Raw genomic sequence first — 23,972 nt, forward strand, 5'->3', positions numbered from 1 at the left:
TTCAAACTGTAGTTCATCATACAGGCTAGCAGAATAATGATTTTTTTTTAATTTTTCGTTCATTTAGAAGCCAATTTGAGGTTTTGACTATGATTTCCCTGTTCTGAGTCAATTCTGACCATGGAATCTGTTTCAAAATGAGTGTCGGGTAGTTTCCCACAAGTACCAGAGCAGTTTTTCATACTCTGTCCAAGGCTGGTGCTCGGTCTCCCAGAGCCCAGCCTGCAGAAAGTCTGTCGTCCTGTTCCCTAGACACACAGCTCCTGTTAATGTGTGGAAATGACCATGCTCTGGTTGGTCATGACAGCCCTTATCTGATAAGAGTGTCCTAACAAATAGCGTGTGTGAAAGAACGGAGCCGTTGAATGGTCCTTCTGATAGGAAAACCGACGACGAGGTCCCAGTCACCTCTGCAGCTGCCCACTGCCACGTGTCCACGCCAGCTTTATCATTCTGGTTCTCAAGTGGTGGAATTAATCCAGGGTCTCATTCAGATGCTCCACACGAAGAACTCCAACACTGACTGTGGTCGTGGGCCAGGTCTGCAGAGGTAACACACCCGCAGTGTTGAGTGGGTGGCATGCTGAGGCTGCTTGAGGAAGGAGCCACCCCGTGTCCCTGGATCATGGCAGCAGCCAGGCACATGACTGGGGTGACTCAATTTTCATGTGTACTTTATGATTTCCTATGACTTTATTCATGAGAAAAGAGAATATGAGATATTTTAATGAATTCTATAGTACAAATTTTTAGGAAGATACAAACAATTCATATCACATTGACATCATAAGACCAGAAATCTAAACATTTGTATCCATCTTCAGCTGTTGCCTTTAGCAGGCAAAAGGACACAAATCAGAACACACGTGAGTCTTCTGTTCTGAGACATTGAAGAGATTTTCCTAGGATTTAAATGTAAACCCAGTCTCCCAACAAGTTTTGGAATGGCTTTCAAAAAAGAAATTTTTTTTCATAAAGTTGAGTATCTTACTGAAGTTCAGTCATATTCTTAGAAAGGGGGAGATAGTGATGGCATTTACTGAACTGAAATTACTACCAGAATTTCAATAAACCCAACCATATTTATTTAACCACTCAAGGCCATCTTACTTAAATCGAGACTATCAAACAAACATAGTCTGTCAGCTCTTCATGATCTGAATCCTGGTATATGAGAATTAAATGATGCGCATGGAGGTTGGGAGATATTCCTGGCTTATAATAGATAACTCAGTAGTAATATGACTTTTTGGTTTGTGGATTTTTTTAAAGATTAGCTGTCAAGTCTGCCCTTTCATACTTCTTTTTTTTTAATTTTTTTTATTGTATTGTTGTTGACAATCTTTACATAGTTAATTGCGGTTAAAACAAAAAAGGTTCAGGGGGTATAGGGAAGTGAGTAATACTATTATGTCCATATTGTTTCCATCATGTATCTGAGGTAAAGGGGGATATTGAGGGAGAATCCCCACCTGGTTTCCCGCCCACCCCAAGTCCCGGATGTGGGGCATGCTCTGAGATATTTGCTCGAGTGGTGTTAATACTTCTCCAGTTATGAAGTGCTGCCAGTTTCGCTCGATGAGGTCGTCCACTGATTGATATGGTCCATCATAAAGTCTCCATTTGCCCCATATTTCGCTGCCAACATATAGCTGAGATGAATGATTGATCTGCACTGTCTTCTGTCTTTTCTTGATTAGAGTTCTGAGTCCAGCAGTTCGATTGGGGAGATCTCCAAAGAAACCTTGAGGTATTCCCAGACCAGATTCTTGTATGTTCTAGCAAGCACAGGGCCCGGCACAGTCCATCACCCCGATCAGCTGGTGGTTTCAATTGCTGGGTTGGTTCTGTTTTCGGTCCCAAGTTGCACTGGAACCAATGGGTGTTGCAGTCCAGTCTGGTTCGGCCCTTACATCAACCAGTGGGAGCTGCAGCCTAGTTGGGGCGACCCACAATAACCCCCACCAGGCCCGCCCCCTACCCTGGTTTGCCAGTATGTGTAGCAGAAGACCAGTCTGTCCCCATCCCATTTGGCTGTTGTACTTGTCAATGGGTATTAAAGCTTAGTTCTATCTAACCAACTCAACCATCCAGCCCTCACGGGTGTTGTTGAGTGCCTATCTAGCCATCCCAGCTCCCGTCCTAGTTTTCATGCCCTCCCATGGGAATAGTGACCCAAGAAGGGGGAACCCACTTTTTCCCTCCCAGGTCTCTCTGTCCCGGTTTATGCACTCTTTATGTGGTTCTGTGATTTGACTTGACAGAATTAGTCCCCAGTGCCAGCTTCTGCGGCTATGCCCATACATCCCTCACCCACCAGGGGGTACTTGAGCCAACCCTACTCATTTCACCTCCTGTCCTAGCAGGAACAGTGGCTTTTCCCGGCTGGCTTTCATCCCGTTCTGGTTCTTGTTGTTGGATGTTTCAGCCCAGCCATGGCTCGTCCATACCCACATACAGCTCACACATGGCTCAGTAGGGGGTTGAGACCCAGCCTAGTCAGTCCCACATCTACCCTGGTTCTCCATGACACCAGATGGTGCTGGGGTCTGAACTGGCCTGGTGCATCCAATCCCAGCCCACACTAGTGCCTCGGGTGACTGCAACTGTTTCCTAAATAGAACGCAGCCCCCATTATGCCAGCGACATTCATTTTGGTTCAAGAGCAGTATTTCTTGGGATTCTCCAAATACTCCCTTAGATTGTCATCTCCCCAGGTAATACCTTTTTTATTGTTGGCATCCATGTAAGCAGATCCAAGTTCTAACCTGTGTTCCGCCTAAACAGAGAACTTTTCAGAGATGGGCCTAGTCTTGTGTTTGTCTTCCTCTTCCATAGTGTGACATTATGCATATTTTCTTAAAAAAAAATTCTTGCCTTTTTCAACACAACTCTGTTTTTAATTCATTCTTCTGTCACTAGTTCTACAAAAATCCACACTAGTAAGATGAATGTTCCACCCCCAAAAAATCAAGCAGCTTTTTGTTTACAAGCTAAATATACTGTGCAGATCTTGGTAGCTGCATGTTTTGAACTCTAACGTCCAGGCTAAAATTCAGTTTAGTTCTCTCCTTTAATGACTGAGGCTATTTGGTGAATGGATACCTTTAACTTTCTAACCAGGCAAATGCTGGTGACATCAGAGTAAGTGGATAGCTATGTGGAGAGAGAAGGGGGTTGTGCAAAATGAGCCCATGAAAGTCCGTTCATCATCAGACTGAGGTAACCAAGGTCAAATGTAGAGCAGAGTAAAAATGGAAATTGGTCCTTGTGCCCCTTGGCCTCCTCAGAGTGGATGGTATAAAGGACAGAGAAAAAGCGAGACTGCTGCAGAAATGCAGTGTTCTCTGCATGTATCATTCAGCCATCTGTTCTTTCACTTGGGGAAAAGTGAGTATTTACTATAAAGAGACTTGACATTTTAGCGTATGCTAGGAGTAAAAACTCACTCTTCAATATGTCCTTTGGGTAGCTAGACGGTTAGGGAGATGGGACTGGTGAAGATGAGTGATACAAATAGATATGTTGATTCTTAAAATATCACTTGAAGCATCTAAAAGGTTGAAAGTCCTGAGCTCTCCGCTGAACCTGTCTCAGTGGCAGAGAAATAACATGTGACCTCATCCCTCAGTGACAGAAAAATAAGTGCAAAAAGGCAAACAGATAGAAGAAGTGCAGAAGTGGTGTGGGAGAGGGGAAGACCTGAAGGTAGCTAGCCAGCCTCTGCGGTAAGTGGTCTGGAGTGCTGCATTTCTTCTCCACGTGACCTCGGAAATGATTCAAGAATGAGCAACTTAGGGACACAGCAGTCTTATTGGCAATTTCAGTTCCTTATGCTAAACCATTATTTGAAAAGAGTAACTTGAAAATCCCACGAGCAAACGGTCCATGTCATTCAGAACAGCATGATTGTGTCTCCTAACATTTTGCTCGTTCTTTGTTCAGTATCCGTTTTGTATGTGCGACCTGCCTGTTAGTCACTCTGCAGCCGTCCATTATCAGATCAGTTGTGGTGGTATCTCGTGTGTTCAAGTAACTCTTATTCAAGGCACAAGAGAAATAATGCTGGCAATTTAGGTTGGCCAAAGAGAAGCTAAAAAGCTGCTTGCCTTAAATGAAGTGGTGAGTGTTTATCATAGGTATGTGTATGTAGGAAAACTACATTATACTTATGACTCAGTGTTAGTCATGCTTTCTAGGAGGCAGTAGGGACTTTAGAACAGATAAGGGACTTTATCTACAGATAAGGGAGGCTTCTGGGCATAGAACCAGGAGCTGCCTTAGACAGGAAGGCCAGGAGCCCTCACTGCGGGGTGATTAGGTGGCAGCAGGGCATATAGTGGGATGGAACCAATGTCCTTCAATGAAACTGTGCACTTTCTCTATAAAGAAAACCAAATTGGTCAAACTTGGTAAAATTTTAGGAAGAATGATGGATTTTATCTGTGTCTACATGCTAAACAAGTACCAGGAATAAAGTTACAAGTTAAATACTTTCATGAAGTCTTAACTCAGTGACTGTTGATGTTTTGTGAGAGGTTTATCTCTATGAGAAAATTTCAGGACATTTTCTACAGTATAAACTACAAATCGTTGTTAGGAATCACAATAGATTAGCCTATTACTAGCTTGATTACAGATGATGTTTCTATGATTCTTCATTAAAAAACACTTTTTTTGCATATTTTCTTTCATCTCAGGCTCTCGGGAACTAAAACTCAGAGAAATTGTTTTTCTCGTTTTAGAGAAAAGAACTTCAAAAGTCCGACTTGGTATTAATCCTCTCTTCTTGGATGCTTACATGTGATGAGAGCTATGCTGTTTTCTTTGTATATTATCTCATTTAATCTATAACTAAACAATGTGATAGTTAATATCCCCATCTCCTCTGGTCCTAAGATACCACAAACTGAGATCTGATTGATTCTAAAGCCCACAGCTTGAAAACTCTAAAATTTTCTGAGCACATGGCTTACCAAGCTCTCTGAGCTTCAAGTAGAAATAGCCTATTTGCCTTTGTTTTTTCCCTGTAATTTTAATATGTGGTTTTAATATAATGAATACTCAATCTTATTAAGTCATTGTAAATCATAAACTGCATGTTATTTTGTAGTTGTATTTCATAACATATTTTGTATTTACATCATATTACAAATGTGCTAAAATAGTCCATACATGTAATTCTGAGGTTTCTGGAAATTCTTACAGGCTTTAATGTTTTAGCGACTATAATGCCTTTATTATCCCTTTGTGTACTTAGTAAGATAAACAGAAAAAAAATCACAGGGAAATGCTTAGTTTTAATTAAACCGATATTGACAAGTAAGTTTGCATTGAGACATTAGTTTTCCATTTAATTCAGCAAGTTTATATTGAGCACTTACCATGTAGAATGGTCGCTTCTACACAAAGATAAGTAGAAACTCTCCCCCTTTAGGAATTCATAGTCCTTCTTTAGGGGATTATATTTAGTAAATCCTAGAACTCTTGAAAGGGATTCTAAGGATTCCTATTTAGGGATTATGTTTAATAAAAGTGAGTGCTCTTAAAAGAGATTATTAAGATTCTGAAGCATGATTTCTGTTCACCGTTAGGGAAAAGACATCAGAAGAAGAATGTAGATTGAGTTGTGTACTCATAAAATTGTGACACGAAACAGGATATAAGAGTTACTAGGAGGGCCCGGCGGCGTGGCCTAGCGGCTAGAGTCCTCCTCGCCTTGAACGCCCCGGGATCCCATATGGGCGACGGTTCTAGTCCCGGCAGCTCCACTTCCCATCCAGCTCCCTGCTTGTGGCCTGGGAAAGCGGTTGAGGATGGCCCAGTGCATTGGGTCAGTGCACCCGTGTGGGAGACCTGGAAGAGGTTCCTGGTTCCCGGCTTCGGATTGGCATGCACCTGCCCGTTGCGGCTCACTTGGGGAGTGAAACATCGGATGGGAGATCTTCCTCTCTGTCTCTCCTCCTCTCTGTATATCCGGCTTTCCAATAAAAAAAAAAAAAAAAAAAAAGAGTTACTAGGAATGAAGAAAAACAAGTTTAGAGAAGCATCGTCAGGGTACTGTCCTACCATACTGGAATGGAAGGATTTGCAGAGAGACCTAAAGACCTCCATGCTGTTTGAGACGAGCCTTAGTGGACAGAGAGGGATCCAGAGCCATCTGGAGAAAGGGCCTGCCCACACCAAGTGAATTGGTAGGATATAGCAGGTAGGATATTTGTAGAACACAGAAAGAATGAAGCTGAAAAGTAGTCCTTTAGTGTAAAAAACCTCAAGTGCTAGAGTGAAGTCTGTGATGATCAGTGCGATAGAGTAAAAGCCAAATACTAGGCCGGGAAGTTGGGAAACGAGCGTATGGCCAAACTTCAACTGTGGCGTTTATCCACTGAGTAACCTTGGGCAAGTCAGTTCAGCCTTTTCAACGTCCACTCTCCTTCTCCTCTAAAACAGAGGTGATGATTCAAGGTTGGATATAGATAAGAAAACTGCAGAGCCAAGAAGCACCAGCACCTTTGTGGTGGTCATCATCACCATCATCGTTGTGTGTACAATGATGATGAAGACTTGGGAACAGTGAAGCGATGGCATCAGTGTAGCCCACAGACAGATAATAGAAGAGGGGAACCAATCAGAAGGTTGTTGGAATGATCTAGGCTAAAACATCATAAAGATGGAGTGAAAATGGCAGTCCGGTGGTAGAGATACTTCAACTTGGTATTTTTCAAGGTGTTACCAAATGCACTCTGGCTGTACTATTGAATTAGGTCCTAGGGCCGATCGGATTTATGTATTCATAGGTCTTAAGGGACTGATAAAAAATGGAGAAAGGACACAGTTTTACAAGCAAGTAGCCACCATAGAGGGAGCAGGCTTCCTAATAAAGACAGTAGAAGGTGGATATGACACAAAGGTACAGTGAAAAGTAGCTTCATAGAAAATGGAATGGAACTGGGTTCTGACAGATGACTGTAAACAAGAGGGTGTTGGCAGATGCTACCGGCATGGGCAAAGCATGGTGCATTGAGGAATCTCAGTTTAGGGCATCTCTCTTTCTTCTCCCTCTCTCTATTTCCCTCCCTCGCTCCCTTTTTTCCCCCTCCCCTTCAAATCAATTAGACAAATAAAAATGTGAAACACAGAGCCATTGATCTCATGGATAGCGTACCCATTTAAAGACAAATACTTCCCTGGACAACAGTCATGCTAGTCCTGCATTACAGGCTCCTCGGAAGGGACAGTGGGAGAGATGTGAAGGGCACTAACTCTGCCTCCACTTTCCAGGAGGTAGGCAGCATGGTAAATGCACAGTGGAGAAGAGAGCCCCTTGGATACCTCTGCCATAGTGAGGCCTCTCTCCCAGCTTAGGGGAAGTGTAGCTCACCAGGCACCTGAGTGGTTATTGCATGTTGAGCTCAGGTGCTATTCTTCAAACTGGGATATCAAAATGGTGCCATTCTCATTCATATAATTCGTTTTCTCACTTCTCCATGGGTTACCAACCACAGTGGATTTAGAGAAACTCATTCTTTATCACTAATAGTATAAATAATTTATTAAAGTCTCAAAGCCAAAACATTTGGTGAAGTTTTTTTTTCTGAGACACTTGTGGATTTTGTGTGGTCAAGCCTGAGTCCCTTTGTAAAGCATTTTCCATAGACCTTTCACCCTCCAGTTGTCCCTTTACTCAGTGGCTTCAAAATATGAGGTTGAAAATATGTCACCCTGGTAGATCAGGGTGTAAAGAGAATAAGGGGATAGCCATGGAACCAAGAATTGGTGAATTTAGGAAAATAAATCCTATGAGTGGGTTTCACATCCTGTTCTTAAATAACTTACTTTCATCTCTTATTCATTCCTATCCTTTTTGTGCCTTAACACAGAATGCTTTCATAGCTGCTTTATATTTTTGGTTTTGAAATAAAACAACCCCCCAAACTGAAGGAATTGCCGTTGAACCCCCAAAGTCAGTCCCTTGTCCTGACTTGCAGAAAACCAATCACTGATGTTAGGGTGGTAGAAGCCTTTGTTGCAGTGTCCAGAGCAAGGAGCCAGTCAGCTATGGCCTAATTCACAGGTTCCCCAAGAGGTGAGGTCAAGGTCTTTAGGGAATGAAGATGGAGCTGCGAGAAGTGCCTGTCTGTGTCCCTGTTTGGTCTCAGTGTTCATGGTCCTCCTCCTATCGGTCAGCAATATTGTATGCCTTAGATAATGTTAATGATGGCCAAGTGGGCTCCAGCCAGTCTCGGGGTTACTCCTTGCTTAGGAACTAGGGTTCCCGGAAAAGAAGCCCCTTGAGACAAGGTGGAACATCGAGATGTCATCTATAGGAAAAATAAGCTCCGACAATTAGAACCTTGCAGGGCACGTGATTTAGGACTGACCACGTGCCAGCCACACCACTCACTTCATTCAGGGGTTAATTTGAGCATGGGACCGGATGGTATTTCACATCTGCACTCAGAGTACTGCATAGGGGCTCGGTTTCAACTTGAGGTGCTCTCAATGTCACAATATTGCTTATTTTTGTCCCCCTTCCCCACTTTAGGAGATGACCTGGCTTCCCCCACTTTCTGCTATTCAAGCACCTGGCAAAGTGGAACAAAGCAAATTTCCATTTCCAAATAAGGTGAGCTTCTGCATCACTCAGGGAAACAACCCTGAACTCATGGAGACCCTTGTAGTGGACCCTTGTAGTTGACCCTGGACTTGGTTTTTCTCTGTGCATGATCCACTCAAAGGCATTTGAACCATACCGCAACACTTGCAAGCAAGTAGTCATTCTTCAAAACAGGAGAATGAAGGCTGTAGTCTTACTTCCTTGTCTTTCCATCCCCCTCGGTCAGTTGCCGTATTTATTCTGACAGTCATTTTACCTAACTACATTTGTGGAGTTGAAATGGGCCTTACAATAATTTGACGCATCCAGTGGAATTGAATGTCCTGTTTCTTTCCTGGCGGGGTTAAGGAGAGGGAGGAGTGATTTAAATTATTGAAATATCTTTAAAAATGAATGCCTTACAAATAAAGACAGGTAGTAGGTAATATTTTATTTCTTTTGGATATCTTTTAAGCTGAAAATATTTTCTATGACTTGAAAAATTTTGTATTTTTTAAGAAAAGAAACACCAGAAAACCAGCCATGAACTGTATTTGCAATACACACAAGAATAGTGGGCTTTCATTTCTTTTTACCCTACTACTGATACATAATTACATACTAATTTTAAAGGATCAGATTATGGAAGTGGATAGATAGCAAAATATATGAAGTCTGTGGCCACCAGGGCCAAATTTTATTTGTCCAGGGATTACTATCAAGACCTTGGTCAGCCCCATTTCAGGCATTTGTCCTATGCATCCTGGGCAGACATTTGCATATTCAGTTTTTTAAATTTCCAAGCTCAGTTATTGAAACAAGCATTTATTATTGGTATAACAGTGATAAGAGTTGATGCTAGGAGTTGATTTCCCTCAATAAAGTGTATTTGGAGATCTTTCCAAGTGATTTTCTGAATCCTTCTAAACAAGAAAGTACGGTGTGGTAGAGGTTCGCTGTGCTTACTCTTTTGATCTCCTTTTGATGGCGGTTGAGACTGTTGTGCTGGTTATCACACGTTCTAAGACAGTGTGTGTCAATGCCTTGAGCGCCTCTGACAGGGCACCCAGAATAGGAATTGTGCTGTTGGAGGCATGAGAAACCACAGGCGTCCTTGGCTGTGCTGCACAAGTGTCCTGCATATACCTCAACCAGTGATTAATATTACCTTCTATGAATTCTTAGATCTGCGTGGTGGATGAAAAATTGATATCACATCATTTTAATTTGCATCTCCCCAGTTACTCCTAAGATTAACGTTGACCATTTCATATCTGTTGCCGCTTTAAAGAAGTGATTTATAGGAACCCGCATCTTATTCATTTGTCTTTTGTATGTGATATATGTATATCTATATGGTGTACACATGGATTCATCATATACAATGTGTATAATGTGTGCATATATAATGCACATATTTTTAGTATAATCTTATTTTTTGCCATTAAAACTAGTGAAATGCTTGGTTTTGTATCACAGATAGAAAATCTTAATGCTGATAGTGTTTTCTCATTTATTCTAACAATTTTACAATGTTATTTTAGGCTTTTTTTTTTTAGATTTATTTATTTTTATTGCAAAGTCAGATATACAGAGTAGGAGAGAAAGAGAGGAAGATCTTCCGTCCGATGATTCACTCCCCAAGTGACTGCAACGGGCCGGTGCGTGCCGATCCGAAGCCGGGAACCTGGAACCTCTTCCAGGTCTCCCACACGGGCGCAGTGTCCCAATGCATTGGGTCGTCCTCGACTGCTTTCCCAGGCCACAAGCAGGGAGCTGGATGGGAAGCGGAGCCGCCGGGATCAGAACCGGCGCCCATATGGGATCCCGGGGCTTTCAAGGCGAGGACTTTAGCTGCTAGGCCACGCCGCCGGGCCCTCTTTTAGGCTTTTTTAAAGATTTATTTTATTTTTATTGCAAAGTCAGATATACAGAGAGGAGAAGAGACAGAGAGGAAGATCTTTCGTCCAAAATTCACTCCCCAAGCGGCCACAATGGCCGGAGTTGAGCCAATTCAACGCCAGGAGCCAGGAGCTTCTTCTGAGTCTCCCGTGCAGATGCAGGGTCCCAAGGCTTTGGGTCAGCCTCAGCTGCTTTCCCAGGCCACAAGCAGGAAGCTGGATGGGCTGCCGGGATTAGAACCAACACCCATATGGGATCCCAGGCGTGCAAGGCGAAGACTTGTACCACTAAATTACTGTGCTGGACTCTCCTTTAGGCTTTTAGAAAGATTTTCTGAGGATGATATGATTTAGAATTCTGGTTTTATTATTTTGCTGAAAATTTTGTAACACCATCAACATGTTAGCCCCTTTTTCTCCTACTGGGTTGAAATACGACCAGTTCAAGAGCAAAGTGTCTCAGAAATACATGGATTGTTTCAGAACACTCCATTCTGTTTTCCAACATATGTGTGTTTTAACTCTTTCCCAGTACCTTGCTGTGTGAATCAGAGGTCAGCACATGTTTTCAGGAAAGATAACAGAGAGTAAGTGGTTTGGGCTTTGCAGACAGTTATGAATGAAGGACTGTGGCAGCTCATTGGTGCCATCCCAACCTGAAGCTTCCAGGCCTCCAGCCTCCCTTGGCCCAGGGAAATCAAAGTGGATGGTTCCTTCAGCATGGACTCCCCAGTGGCAGCCGAGCAGAACAAAACACAGAATCCTTACCGTCCCCTGGCATGTATTCTCTCCCCAGTAATGAAATTGTACACGCAAATCAGCACCTTTGTTACATACCCATATTTGACATGTAAATACAAGTTCCAGATGTAGGGGTGACTTTTTCAAATTTTTGTTTTATTTCATGTCCATATTTAAGTGTGTATACATATTATGGCTTATCCCCTGGAAAGATATGGAGACTATAAATCATTTGGGGGAACGAAACAAAGTAAAAACTGCATTTTTTTGTTTGCTTTTATTGAGATAAAATTAGCAAAAATTACGTGTATTTGAGGTGGGCTACTACAGTGAAGCTAATTAGTATATCTGTCACTTTGCCTCAATAGCCCTTCTTTGTGTGATGTTACATCTCCAGGGTTCAGCACTGTGTACAATAACATGTGCATTTCTGGTGCATCATGCTCTGTGTCATATTTATGTGGCACTCCTTGTCATTCGTAGTTACAAAGAGCGAGCATCCGTGTTACACATTTGCAATCCTGATAGGTTCTCGCATCTGTAGCATAGATGCTGAGCTAAGTGGAATAAACTGGACACAGAAGTTAAATACTGTGTGATCGTGCTGTAGAATCTGAAGTTTGTGTATTCTAAAATTCACAGAAGCAAAAAATAGAGAGATGATTACCAGGGACTGGAGAGGGACTGAGGATGTAGTCAAGTCCTCGTTTCAGTTATATAAGAAGAAATTCTGGACATGCAATGTACACAAACATCTACAGTTAGAAATCAGGATTGTTAAAGCATAAAGCTAGCAGTGTCTTATTTATTGCTCAATGATATAATTCAGCTACAAATGAAAAATATATATTGTTTAGGACTGCTACAGGAATTACATGTAGCCATTCCTAGTTGCTTTTTCTAGGAAGAATAAGGGATTTTAGAATGTGCAGGAGCACTGTAGGATTTTACTAATCTTTCTTTGCAGAAAGATCACAATAAGTACTGACAGATGAAACAAGATCATGCCAGGTCCCTTTCTAGAGTAACACATTGTCACAAGCTTAGTGACTTTGGACAACATTCCTGTATTGTCTTCCAGGTCTGCCTGTGCAGACCTCAAGGGCAGGAAACGAAGGCGTGAGTTGGGCTGTGCTCCTTCTCAAAGCTCTGGGGAAGATGCCTTCGCTTGCTGCCAGGGGCTGTTCTTGTTCATTAACTCATACCACTCGGCAGCTTTGCTTTCTGCTTCCTCTGTCCTGTTTCTCCTCTCTACCTTGGGAGAACCCGTAGGATTGTGTGGGGCCTATCCACTTCCCAGTCATTTCTTCTAAGTATGACCTTGTTTGAAATGCGGAATGACACAGGGAGAGAAAGGAAACCTCTAACTGAAGATTGATTCCTCAAGTGGCCATAAGGATTAGGGACTAGTCAGGGGCTCTGTTTGAGCTCCTACATGGATAGAAGAAGTGCAGGTGCTAGGCATCTTGTGCTATTTTCTCTAGCACATTAACAGGGAGCTCGATCAGAAGCTGAGCACTGAGATTGGAAGTGGTGTGATGATATGGGATAAATGATACAGCTGAACCTGTTGTGCCACAGCACTAACCCTCAGAACCATTATCTCGGTCATATCTGTGAAGTCCTTCTCCTGCCTGGGAGAACACAGGTTCTGGAGAGAAACAGACATTCTTGGGGCTGCTGTTACTCCACCTGCCATGAAGGACATTACTGATTTCCCCCAGAGTGGACCTCTTGACTTGTATCTCAGCACATTAGTATTCTGACAGTTGGACATTCATTAGACTATTAATGTTGGCAATTACCATGATGGCTGGTATGTTGGAGCTTAAATTGTTGATGGAATTTGATGGGCATATCTCCAAAATGAGTAATAAACAATGAAATTAAGTTCTTATTAAGATTAAGGGGCCCATCTGACCTCTCTAGGAATGTCATTTTAACTGCATTCTGAGTTACCAATTGCCACTAAATTCATTAGCTAAATACTTGAAAGAATTCCCTCATTGTGTCTACGTGCCGAAGGACATAATATGTAGTAAAGTCGATCGGTAATGAACTTGGCTCTTTTTCCTTTTTCTGAGGACTTCATTTAAAGACACTGTTTCCTAAACAAACACTACTAGGCATTTCTTCCTTATTCTTATAATCTCAAAAAGTAATTGAGTTTGGTTTCAAAAAAATGCCTGACTCCTTCAAATGAGCCTCCATTATCGAATATTTCAGCCAAGGAAGAAAATGAATTTGCTTTGCCCTTTTCCCTTTCATTTCCACAGTGATCTCATAAGTTTGGAAATGCAAATACGAGGGTGCTTTGGAGCATTTATGAGAAAATGACATTATAGGTGAGTTTATTTTGGTGCAGAAAAGACTTGAAGTCCAACAGAAATTTTTTTTTTTTTTTGTAATACATGTTTTAAATGAACTTTGTGAAAACCCTGTCATAAAGAACTTAGAAGTTGCATGTCCGGTCATTGCAAAGTGGCCACCAGTGCTGAAGCTGATGGGGTCAGACCTGGCCTGAGGCTGTTCTTGTTGGACTTTCAAGCCCTCTGCAGAGTCTTCCATCGTCCTTCCAGAAAACAGAATCTGCTTGCTTTTTTCTTTATGTGTTAGAATGAAAGTCAGCAAGTGGGAAGGAAGTGATTTGAAGTGGAACTGCTTCTTTTACATCTCTTTCCTTCAACATTTCAGTGAATTACAAATTATTTCAGCTCTTTTTCACTTTATGCGAAAAGAATGAGAAGAAGGTGGTTGGTGAGAAGGAAGGGAAACCCAGCCAGCGTTACTAGATTTCCAAGAATGTCTGAAAACACAAGACACGGTAGTTACATGTCTTGCCTTCTGTATTTCTGATGATAGACAAAGAGAGGTATGAGAAAAAGCATCCTCAGATGAGTCCCAAAAGTTGTTTGTAAGTAACCTCTTCACAGCATAAATGTGCTCTTCCAAGAGAACCGAGCTGTTTACTAAGAGCTGGTGGCATCTTACAATTAATTGAGACCAGTTTTTCGTTCGTGTTAGTATACAAGATTAATGCAGCCTTATAAGATTTGGGTGATGAGTTACATTTGATTATATACAGCGTTTATTATGGTGTTTCAGGCAAGGGCTTTCTCATACACCAGTGTGCCTGATTGCTTCTGTCTTGAGCAAAAATTATTATGTAAACTTTACTTTTCAGGTAAATGTCACATTTGAAGGAGTTTTAGGAAGAGGCATTGTGACACAGCACGTTAAGCAACTGCTTGAGAGCCTGCATCTCACATTGCTTGTGAGAACTGGCTAATGGAAATTTCCAATCCAATTTTCTCTAATGTCACTAGGGGCTAGTAAATGATGACCTAATGCTTGGGTCCATACACCTGTGTGGGGAACCTAGACTTCCTGGCTCCCAGCTCTCATCTGCCCCGGCCCCTGCTGTTTGAGGGCATCTTAAGGAATAAACCAGCTGGTGAAAAAGAAATCTTTCTTCTTCCCTCTCTCCCTTCTTTCCTCTTTTCCTCTTTCTCTTTCGCTTTCAATCTACCTTTGAAATAAATAAATAAATCTTTAAGAAGTTGTGCAATTCTCATGTGTCAATGAATAGTTGAGGTGTTCAGGATTGAAAAATAGAGAATTCTTATCTGTTCTTGTATCAATTTTGTATCCTAAATCATCAGGAGTGGCTTTGCATGCATGTGAGTTTTAGAACTTACACACATGATGGACGACAGACCACAAAAGTACCAGATTAACTTTGGGAATGCCTTGAAGTGAGATGACAAGCAGCTGCTTTTTTGGATTGTTCTCGAATGAGTAGATATTATAAAGCCATTCTTGGATCAAGATAGTAAAAAGGGCAGAGTTCTTTTTTATGATGCCTAATATCTAGTTATTTGCTTCAGATGTATTCTGTCATGTAAACGTCAGTAAAGCTTTTCTTTAAGGAAAAAAAAGATCATATTTGAAAACAGAGTGATGTGACGGAGCTGTAACACAGCACAGAGAAAACTTGACGAAGCAGTTAAGTCTTCCTGAGATTCCAGAAGATTCCAAAGGACAAGTAACCCCTGAGTTTGCTTATGCAGAGCCTCGTAGACAAAAGGAGTTAGCCAAGCAGAAAGCAAGGCAGCAGAACGTGGATTCCAAGCTGAGGGATGAAGACAGGAAGCACAGGCTTGAAGCACTCGTGTGTGGCAGTCATGATCTACTTTCAGACATTTGTATGTGTGTTGAATCTGCATCTCCTGGAACCCATAAAGAGACTCATTGGGAATGTGGCCAGCCATGTAGACTGCCCCTAGGGGAATCCGCAATGGACATGCACAGAGGAACCACTTCCAGAAGACCTTTGCAAGGGTGGAGAAGGCCTCTGGACAGCATGCAGGGAGGGGATGTCCAGGGAGGGGACTTGCTGAAGGAAGTGACAATGGGAAGGACCTCAGTGCCTAGACCCTTTAGAGACTGGAGCTTTTGTCTCCTGCTGTGAGCCCAGCCTGCCTCTGGTCCAAGGAAGCCTGACGGACCTGGATCCTATGTGGGAACCTCACACTGGGGAGAGGAATCTTTTTAATTCTTTGAGTTTCAGGGTAGCCCCCTGGCTAGGGTTGGTCCAAGTTCTTGATCTTTATGCCAGAAAAAAATTCAAATAGGAGAAATGGAGGTGAGCAGGCAAGCAAAGTTTATTTAAAGGCAACAGGAAAATGCACTGAGCAGAGAACACAGCCCACCTCAAGGGAAAGAGTGATGCAGTTCACCAAGCCGGAAATCCTCCTTTCTGGATGTGTGGAGTGGTGCCTGGGGCAGAGCCCAGTTGAATATTCAAAGGAGAAAGAGTAGGGGGCAAAGCTTGAGTACCACCTGTTTTCATGCCCCCTTGCTTTTGGAAATCTCCAAAGTGTCATGATACCAAGTGTGTATGAGTTACCATGGACACCCAGCCTGTGGCCATGTTGTTGATTTCTAGACTAGGTAGCTCTGGCAGCTGCATGGAAGAGGGTGGAGCTTGGGCGGAGCACATGGGGCTGTCGTACAGGTGCTCAGGGTCCTCTTTTTGTTTTGCTCAGTACCTCCCTGTCTGTATTGCTTGAACATGGCAGGATTCCTCTACAGTGCAGCACTGAGTGGTCCTGAATGTGGCTGGCAGATACCTTATAAGTGAAGATGTTGCCCTATGATTCACAACTTTAGAATGGGCTCATCAGGAAACTGGTGCTTCCAAGAACCAACTCAGTGTGATCATGGGACAGCATGTTCCTTCAGAGTGGCACAGCATAGGAACATTGGGGCTAGAATCAGTCATTTTGAGCTGACATGTGTTGTTTCACTGCATCACCCTGAAGATACTAACTGGAAATACAAGGTAACATCCTAGACACAAAGTCATTGATTTTATTTCTGCCTCTCAGGATAGTAGTTTTTTTCCAGTGATTTTTTTTTTCTGGAGCAACTACTGGAACCATTCTCTACCTCTGTTCCCTTCCTACTCAAAGTAGAAATTCTAAGAGACATTCATCACTTGGATGTTGCAAGTTAAAATTTGAAACTTGCTGTGTATGAAATGCATGCTCTTGCTCTGTAATCATACCCCAGGTCCTCTATTAACTTGCCTTTGGTTCTCTGCTGAAGAATATAGAATTAGCAGTCATCGTCCAGGTTTTAGGATGTATAAAGAAATTTTAAAATTCCATTTCCCGTTAGTGTCAGCAACAAATCTTGGTGTGGGAGGGGAAGAACCTTCTGTTGCTTGTTTGAAGAATCGGCATTAATTCTAGCAATGATCTCAGTTGCCTTTCTTGTCCATTTGATGGCATCCAAAAAGCCAACATCTAGAGGCAGCACAGAGGGGTTAAGTATGTACTTGGTCACATAGCAAAACTAAAACTGATTTATGTTGAGATGCAAACTATGGATTAATGGGTAAGGGGTTCTGTTGAGGGGTTTTACTGTGGCTGTGTCTTTGTGCTGGAGCCTATCCAGAGTGGTTCAAAGTCATTTCTGCAAGCTCTTAGTGAATCTCATCATTTTAAGAACAACATTCCATAACTATTTCCGAAAGCTGAATCTTGAGTGTACATTGAGCATTCTTTTCCTTTAGACAAATAACTCATTGGCAACATCATAAATATTTGTTAGGCATGTAGAATTCATTCTGTTTCATTGACTGGGAATCCCTTGAATTCCCTCCCAGTTTCCCTGCCTAATCCTACCATCCAGCCTTGATTGTCTTTATATTGCTTCAATGAACATGTTTTTAAAGCAGACATTACTTGCATTTGAATATGCCATACATCACATTAAATAACACCCTTTCGCCCATAGCAGGTGTATTCATGGAACAAAATTCTGGTAAAATATGTTAAGACATATAATAGGAGTTCATCTCATTTCACTGGATTTTTGTTCCACACACCAGTTCTGTAGTTTGGCTGCACTGTAAGTGCTGCTGTTTAATCCTCTTTTTACATTCCCATCATTTAAATTATCCCTTATATATCATGGTAAATAATTTTGTGAAAGAAGAGAATAATTTCTAAAGTTTGTTGTCATGCAAGTAAAACTGAGTTCAAATTCTGTTTACCTGTGCAGTCAATAGAATCCAGACTAAAGTCAGAAGTGCTGTACAGTTAAGTGGGTATCTGTAATCATCTTTTCATCCAGTGGTGTGAGAATCACAGCAGTGGTTCAGTAGAGTAGCTCTGGTGTGCAAGTCGCCTCACCTACCGTGCTGAGCCAGTAAAGAGACCTTCAAAGAGAAGTGAGTTAGGTTAAAATTCAGTAATATGTGAGAAGAAAAAATTCAACATGAAAATAAATACTAAAAATAAGAAGAAATAATATGTAGTGAACATCACAACCCAGCCAGTTCAGCTGTCTTTTGAGAGACCCATATCCCATATAGGAGAGCAATTTTGAGTCCTGGCTACTCTGCTTCCAGACTAGCTTCCTGCTAAGGTGCATGGAAAGGCAGTGGATGAGGACCAAGTGGGAGACCTGGGGAGAGCTACATGGTCCTGGCTTTTGCCAGATCCAGCCCTGGCTGTTGCAGGCATATGGGGACTGAACCAGCAGGTGGAAGGTCTCTCTCTGTCTCATCTTGTATCTTTTCCCTCTCGCTCTGCCCCTTTCTCACTCTGATTTTCAAACATAAATATAAATATAAATTATATTTGAAAAAACAGTAATATGTGGATAAATAAATATAAGAACTAAAATCGTAAACCTCATAGAAGAAAAACAAGGTTAAATCTTTATGGCCTTGGATTTTGCAGTGGTTTTTGACATCAAAAGCATGAGCAACAACAGAAAACTTATATCAGCTTTATCAGAATTTTTAACTTTCGTGCATCAAAAAACATCAGTGCAATTAAAAGGAAACACAATGGGCAAATATTTGCACATCATGTATTTGCTAAGGGTGTGGTGTCCAGACTCTATAAAGAATTCTTTCAACTCAGCAATTAAAAGGCAAACATAGTAGTAAAGTGTATGTTTCTCCAAGAAAGATTTAGAAATGGCTAAGAAACACATCAAGAGATGCACAATATCATTAGTTATTAGGGAAATATGTGTCAAAACTGCAGTGAGACACTATTCCTTACCCACAAAAATGGCTTTAAAAAATGGAGAACAACAAGTGTTGATAAGGATGTAGAAAAATTAAATCCTCATTCATTGCTGGTAGGAATCCAGCATGGTTCCATTGCTATGGAAAAACAGTTTGTCCCTCCAACAGGCTAGCATAGACTCATCTAACTCTGTGAAGACGGTGCTCTATGGATGTCTGTACCCATGCTGTTCAAGGTGATCAAAAGGTGGAAAGTGCACAGATGCCCCAATAGCAGATGAATGGTTGTTTATGCACACAGTGAAATATTACTGAGCTGTGAAAAGGAATAAAATACCAATAATTGCTATGTGATGAACCTCAAAAACATCCACTGTAAAAAATGCCATATATCATTCCGTTTATATGAAATATAGGATAGATACTTCTTTTGAGGCCAGTGGAAATGGGTAGTTGCCAGGGATGAAGGGGACCACTGGGAGAAGGGGTGGAGCAATGCTGCCTCGTGGGCAATGAGTTTTACTTTGGGGTAATGGAAATATTTTACAGCTAGATAGAGGTGGCAGTTGTCCAACGTTATAAATGTACTGAATGGCATCAAATTGTTCACCGTGAAAGGGCTAATTTCATGTTTTATGTACTTGGTCTCAAGATAAAAAGTCAATAATATAGATTCACAGTGATCGTGATTGTCCTCAGAAGTGCGTCACGATCAGATGCATGTAAACATTGCTCGTTATAGTAACTGGTCAAGATTATGAGCGACTTTGAGTCTGAATGATCTGTATGTATCTCAAGTTCAACTTGTGTTCTGAGCATCAAGATGAGAAAATTAATTGATGTTTTCTGTTCTTTTAGGACTCTCAGCTTTTATCTTCTGGACTCACCAATCCAAGTAAGAAATGCTTTTCTGCTACAGCTTCATGGGGGAGAAAGAGGAATTCAGAGGGCACAGGAGGGAAGATGAGAGAAGAGTGGCGGCCATTCGGGTACTACTTAAAAGTACTACCCGAATGGATGAGAAAGCCTCAGACTCATAGTGATTTTGCATGTTCACATTATTCAGGGAATCGGAGTGCAAAAATTGATGTTTCTGAAAGTGACCCTGGGGAGAAAACAACATCATGTTTGATTGTAGTTGGGTCCTAGCATGTAGAGAGGGAAATTTTTTCTTCAAGCAGATAATGAGTTGTTTAGAAGAAATTGAGTAGGCAAAGTAAGAAAATTGGCCTTAGAATCCTTCAAGAGAAGTTCCCTCTGGCTGGGCATCTGTGTGCCCTCATCCAGAGACAAATCTGAGTAGGTGAGCTTTGTGGTCAAAGAGAATGTTTTCATTCCATGAAATAATAGTTGGCACTACTACCGAGATTGTCTGGAGGGCAATAACTGTCCTGCTCATTGTCCTAAAAAGACCACTCACAAAGACTAGCTTTTGTTGATTTTATGAGCAGCCAGTAAGCCAAGCACAGGCCTTGGCATTTACACACCATTATGAGCCATGGGATGGCTCTCCGCTCTGAGCATCTACGATGCAAAACGTTTGGGGGGAAGATGTTCAGACAAAGGCGCTGGAAGGCCCAGAATGTTGATGCACAGCTGGTGAAGAGTCAGTGGAGGAGAGGAAGGCAGGAAGGTGCAGTCGCATCTTCATCATCCCTCCCTCTGTTACAATTTGCCATGTGCACAGCCACTGAGGTGGAAGTAAAATGCCAAGAGGCATCACATCAGAGGAAAAAAATGTATATAAATGTAGGAGTAGGAAAAGGAATTGGAAGGAATACTCAGTTAAATCCAAGTGGCACGCAGGCATCTGCCTCATGTGCCTGAGACTAGAACATTCTGAATAGTTGTGTTACATCCCTTACTTAGCTAAATTTTTGACCTGTTGATTAGTATTAGAAAATGAAAGTTTACTGATTTTTGGGAAGCTTAAATATTAGGTGATTTATGGCTACATTTCAGAAGTCCCACAAATGTATTTGTTCAGCTCACAGGCTGTGCTACTGTACTTTATCCTTTGCTTTCAGAGTCCCCACTGAACTGTAGGCCGTCAACACAGAGCAGGTGTTTATTTAGCCTAGCAGTTAAAATGGCTACATCCCACATCAGAGTACCTGTGTTCAGTGCCCACCTCCAGCTTCCTGCTGTTGTATACCCCAAGGAACAGTAAGAATGGCTCAAATAATTAGGTCCCTGTCACCCCCTTGGAGACCTTGTTGGAGGTTCCTCCTATATACTTCAGCTTGGTCCAGTCCTGGCTGATGTGGGCTTTTGAGAAGTGAATCTGTGGATGGGAGCTGTCTTGTGTGTGGTGTGTGGTTTTGGAGCTGGAGCAGGGGAAGGGTGATGTGAGTGCAGGTGATGGTCTGTCTCTATTTGTTTCTCTGCCTCTCAAACAGATAAGTAATGTTTAAAATGATATCAGAGTGGGTGTCAGTCTGTGATAGCCTTAACCACAAGACCAAATGACATCAGCCAAACCAAGAAGTCGATAGACTCTTCTGAAAAATAGTTCTGAGCAAGGAAAGTCATGACCCACAAAAAGCAGAAAAAGTCAAACTCGAATGGTTTGAGCTCAAATGGTGCTGGGGTCAGCCCTGGGGAGGCCCAGGAGCAAGCCCTTAGAGAACAGGTGCAGACTGCAGCAGGGATAGAAACACCTCAGCCAGTATTCCTCCTGTAACCCCATCACCCCATGCTAGCTCAGAGTGTCCAGCTTGATTTTCCTCTCAAGAAACCCAAAGACAAAAGCACAGTGCAATTTACTCAACAGTGAGCATTTGACCCTAGTTGGAAACGGATAAATAAGAGAGAAATATAATGGAGTCTATGATACTACTGGATCTTAAAAACAGGTCTGGAGGCAAAGTGAAAACTCCATCACCTCATTCAGAGGAAGTTACAAATAGAAAACAAAACAGAATCTATGGAAACATATGATGACAAACATGAAATTCAGTTAGTAATTGAAACAATGGGAGTTAATGCTGTAATTGAATAAAGCATATTGCGAAGATGGGTTAAAAATAAATCTCCAGCTTGGTGCTCTGTTTGATGACTAGTTGCAATAATTTTATTTGTTATAGTCACAAAAACATGACATACATGTTAGCCTGTTATCAGTGTACATATTTAATGGGATATAGTGTGATATTTCAGGACACAAATGGCTAGAGGAAAAAGAATTAACTTCTCAAGGGGAAAACATACATTAGACACTGTTGGTGGGGGGTGTTGTGGCACTCACATCCCATGTTGGGAAGCTGCTTTGAGGCCCAACTTGTACAAATTCCAATCCAGGTTCCTGCTAATGTGTCTGGGAGCTAGTGAGTACTTAAGCTAGTGCAAGTACTCAAGTTCTTGCCAGCCATGTGGAAGACCCAGATGGAGTGTTTGGCTACTGGCTTCAGCCTGACACAACCCCAACTATTATGGTCATTTGAGTGGGGCAGGGCGAACCACAAAAGGAAAATATTCTCTCTGCCTCCCTCTCTTCCTCCCTGCTTCTCCCCTTCCTTCTTTCCCTCCCTCCCTTCCTCTCTCTCTCTCTACACATATATATATATATATATATATATATATATATATATATGTATATATATATATATGTATATATATACATATATATATGTATATATGTATATATATATTTGAAAAGCAGAGTTAACAGGGAAAGAGAGGATGGGATAGATACAAATATTTATATAGAGATATCTATAGATTTATATGTCCATGTATACTTATGCCTGTATTGATATATTAGCATATATAGATATCAATATATCTCCATATGCATATCATATATATATATATATACATTTCTCTCTTTCCCTGTTAATTCTACTTTTCAAATAAATGGGTAAATGTATTTTTTTAAAAGATTTATTTATTTTTATTACAAAGTCAGATATACAGAGAGGAGGAGAGATAGAGAGGAAGATCTTTTGTCTGATGATTCAATCCCCAAGTGGCTGCAATGGCCGGTACTGTGTCGATCCGGAGCCGGGAACCAGGAACTTCCTTCCAGGTCTCCCACATAAGTGCAGGGTCCCAAGTCCTTGGGCCATCCTCCACTGCTTTCCCAGGCCACAAGCAGGGAGCTGGATGGGAAGTGGAGCTGCCGGGATTAGAACTGGTGTCCTTATGTGATCCTGGCATGTTCAAGGTAAGGACTTTAGCCGCTAGGCCATGCTGCCGGGCCCGGGTAAATGTATTTTTTTTTAAAAAGTCTATATTCCCAAAGCAGCGTGCTTGCTATTTGGTTGGGAGAAGAGAGCGTTTAGACCCCTAGTTTGCCTGAAGACCTCTTTCCTCTTACCTTCCATTCTGTATACCTATTCATTTTTAAGAAAGAGGCCTGCAAGGTGTGTTGGAAAAAAATCAGTGTACCAGAATGGAGCATATACACTTTTTGTTAACCAACATGTTTTTTTTTCTTAAGATTTATTTGATTTTTGAATTTTGAAATGCAAAATCGCAGAGAGAGGGAAAGACAAAGAAATCTTCCATGTACTGGTCCTCTCCCCAAATGGCTAAAATGCCCAGAGTTTGGAGCCCAGGTCTTGAATTAGTGATCCAATCTGGGATACCACCATCACAAATGATGGCTTAACTTGCTCTGTCAAAATGCCAGCCTTACCCAACATGTTATTTTTAAAACAGGAATTTAAAAAAACCAGTGACCACCAGATGCTATAGCCCCCCCCAAAGGTACAACTAATACAAGGAAGAAAAAGCTTCACATGCAGGTAATGTTTTTCTAGAAAGATTTGAAATTTTTATATTAAAAGAATCCAAAAAGTTAGTTAAAAATAAAAGTAAAAGATAAGTTTACTTTGCAGAAGACAAATGCATGGGCTTTAAAATCTTTTTGCCATAAAGTGAACTTATTTTTTAATTCTATTTTTCCATGAACTTTTGAAGTGCCCTTACATTAACTAAAAAGAACAGAGTGATAGAAAAAAGTAGTTATACTATAAATGAGCATTCGAAAATTTAAAACATTAGCATAGTAATATATATAAATATATTATTAGAAGGTGGGGGTAATGGTAATGTGGAATATATAGTCGGAAGCATTTTTTGTGAATATTAAGCAAAATGTTGATGACCAAAGATGTTGAGATAGATCAGTTAGGTAAGAAGACTGAAATACAGCCACTAAGAATGCTGACAAAAGAAAGCA

General features: G+C 41.4%; 1 protein-coding gene across 3 annotated transcripts in view; it reads left to right on the top strand.

Annotated features, from left to right (window-relative positions):
- The window catches only part of AFF3 (ALF transcription elongation factor 3), a 564,045-nt gene that overhangs the window by 372,026 nt on the left and 168,047 nt on the right, over positions 1–23,972 (top strand). For all 3 annotated transcript variants that reach the window (XM_058667512.1, XM_058667514.1, XM_058667513.1), the window contains exons 9-10: positions 8,546–8,626; positions 19,646–19,682. In XM_058667512.1, coding sequence (XP_058523495.1) covers positions 8,546–8,626; positions 19,646–19,682 — 118 coding nt within the window. The remainder of the gene's footprint in view (positions 1–8,545; positions 8,627–19,645; positions 19,683–23,972) is intronic.

Source organism: Ochotona princeps, chromosome 8 (assembly GCF_030435755.1).
Source record: "Ochotona princeps isolate mOchPri1 chromosome 8, mOchPri1.hap1, whole genome shotgun sequence".
NCBI classification, from domain to species: Eukaryota; Metazoa; Chordata; class Mammalia; order Lagomorpha; family Ochotonidae; genus Ochotona; species Ochotona princeps.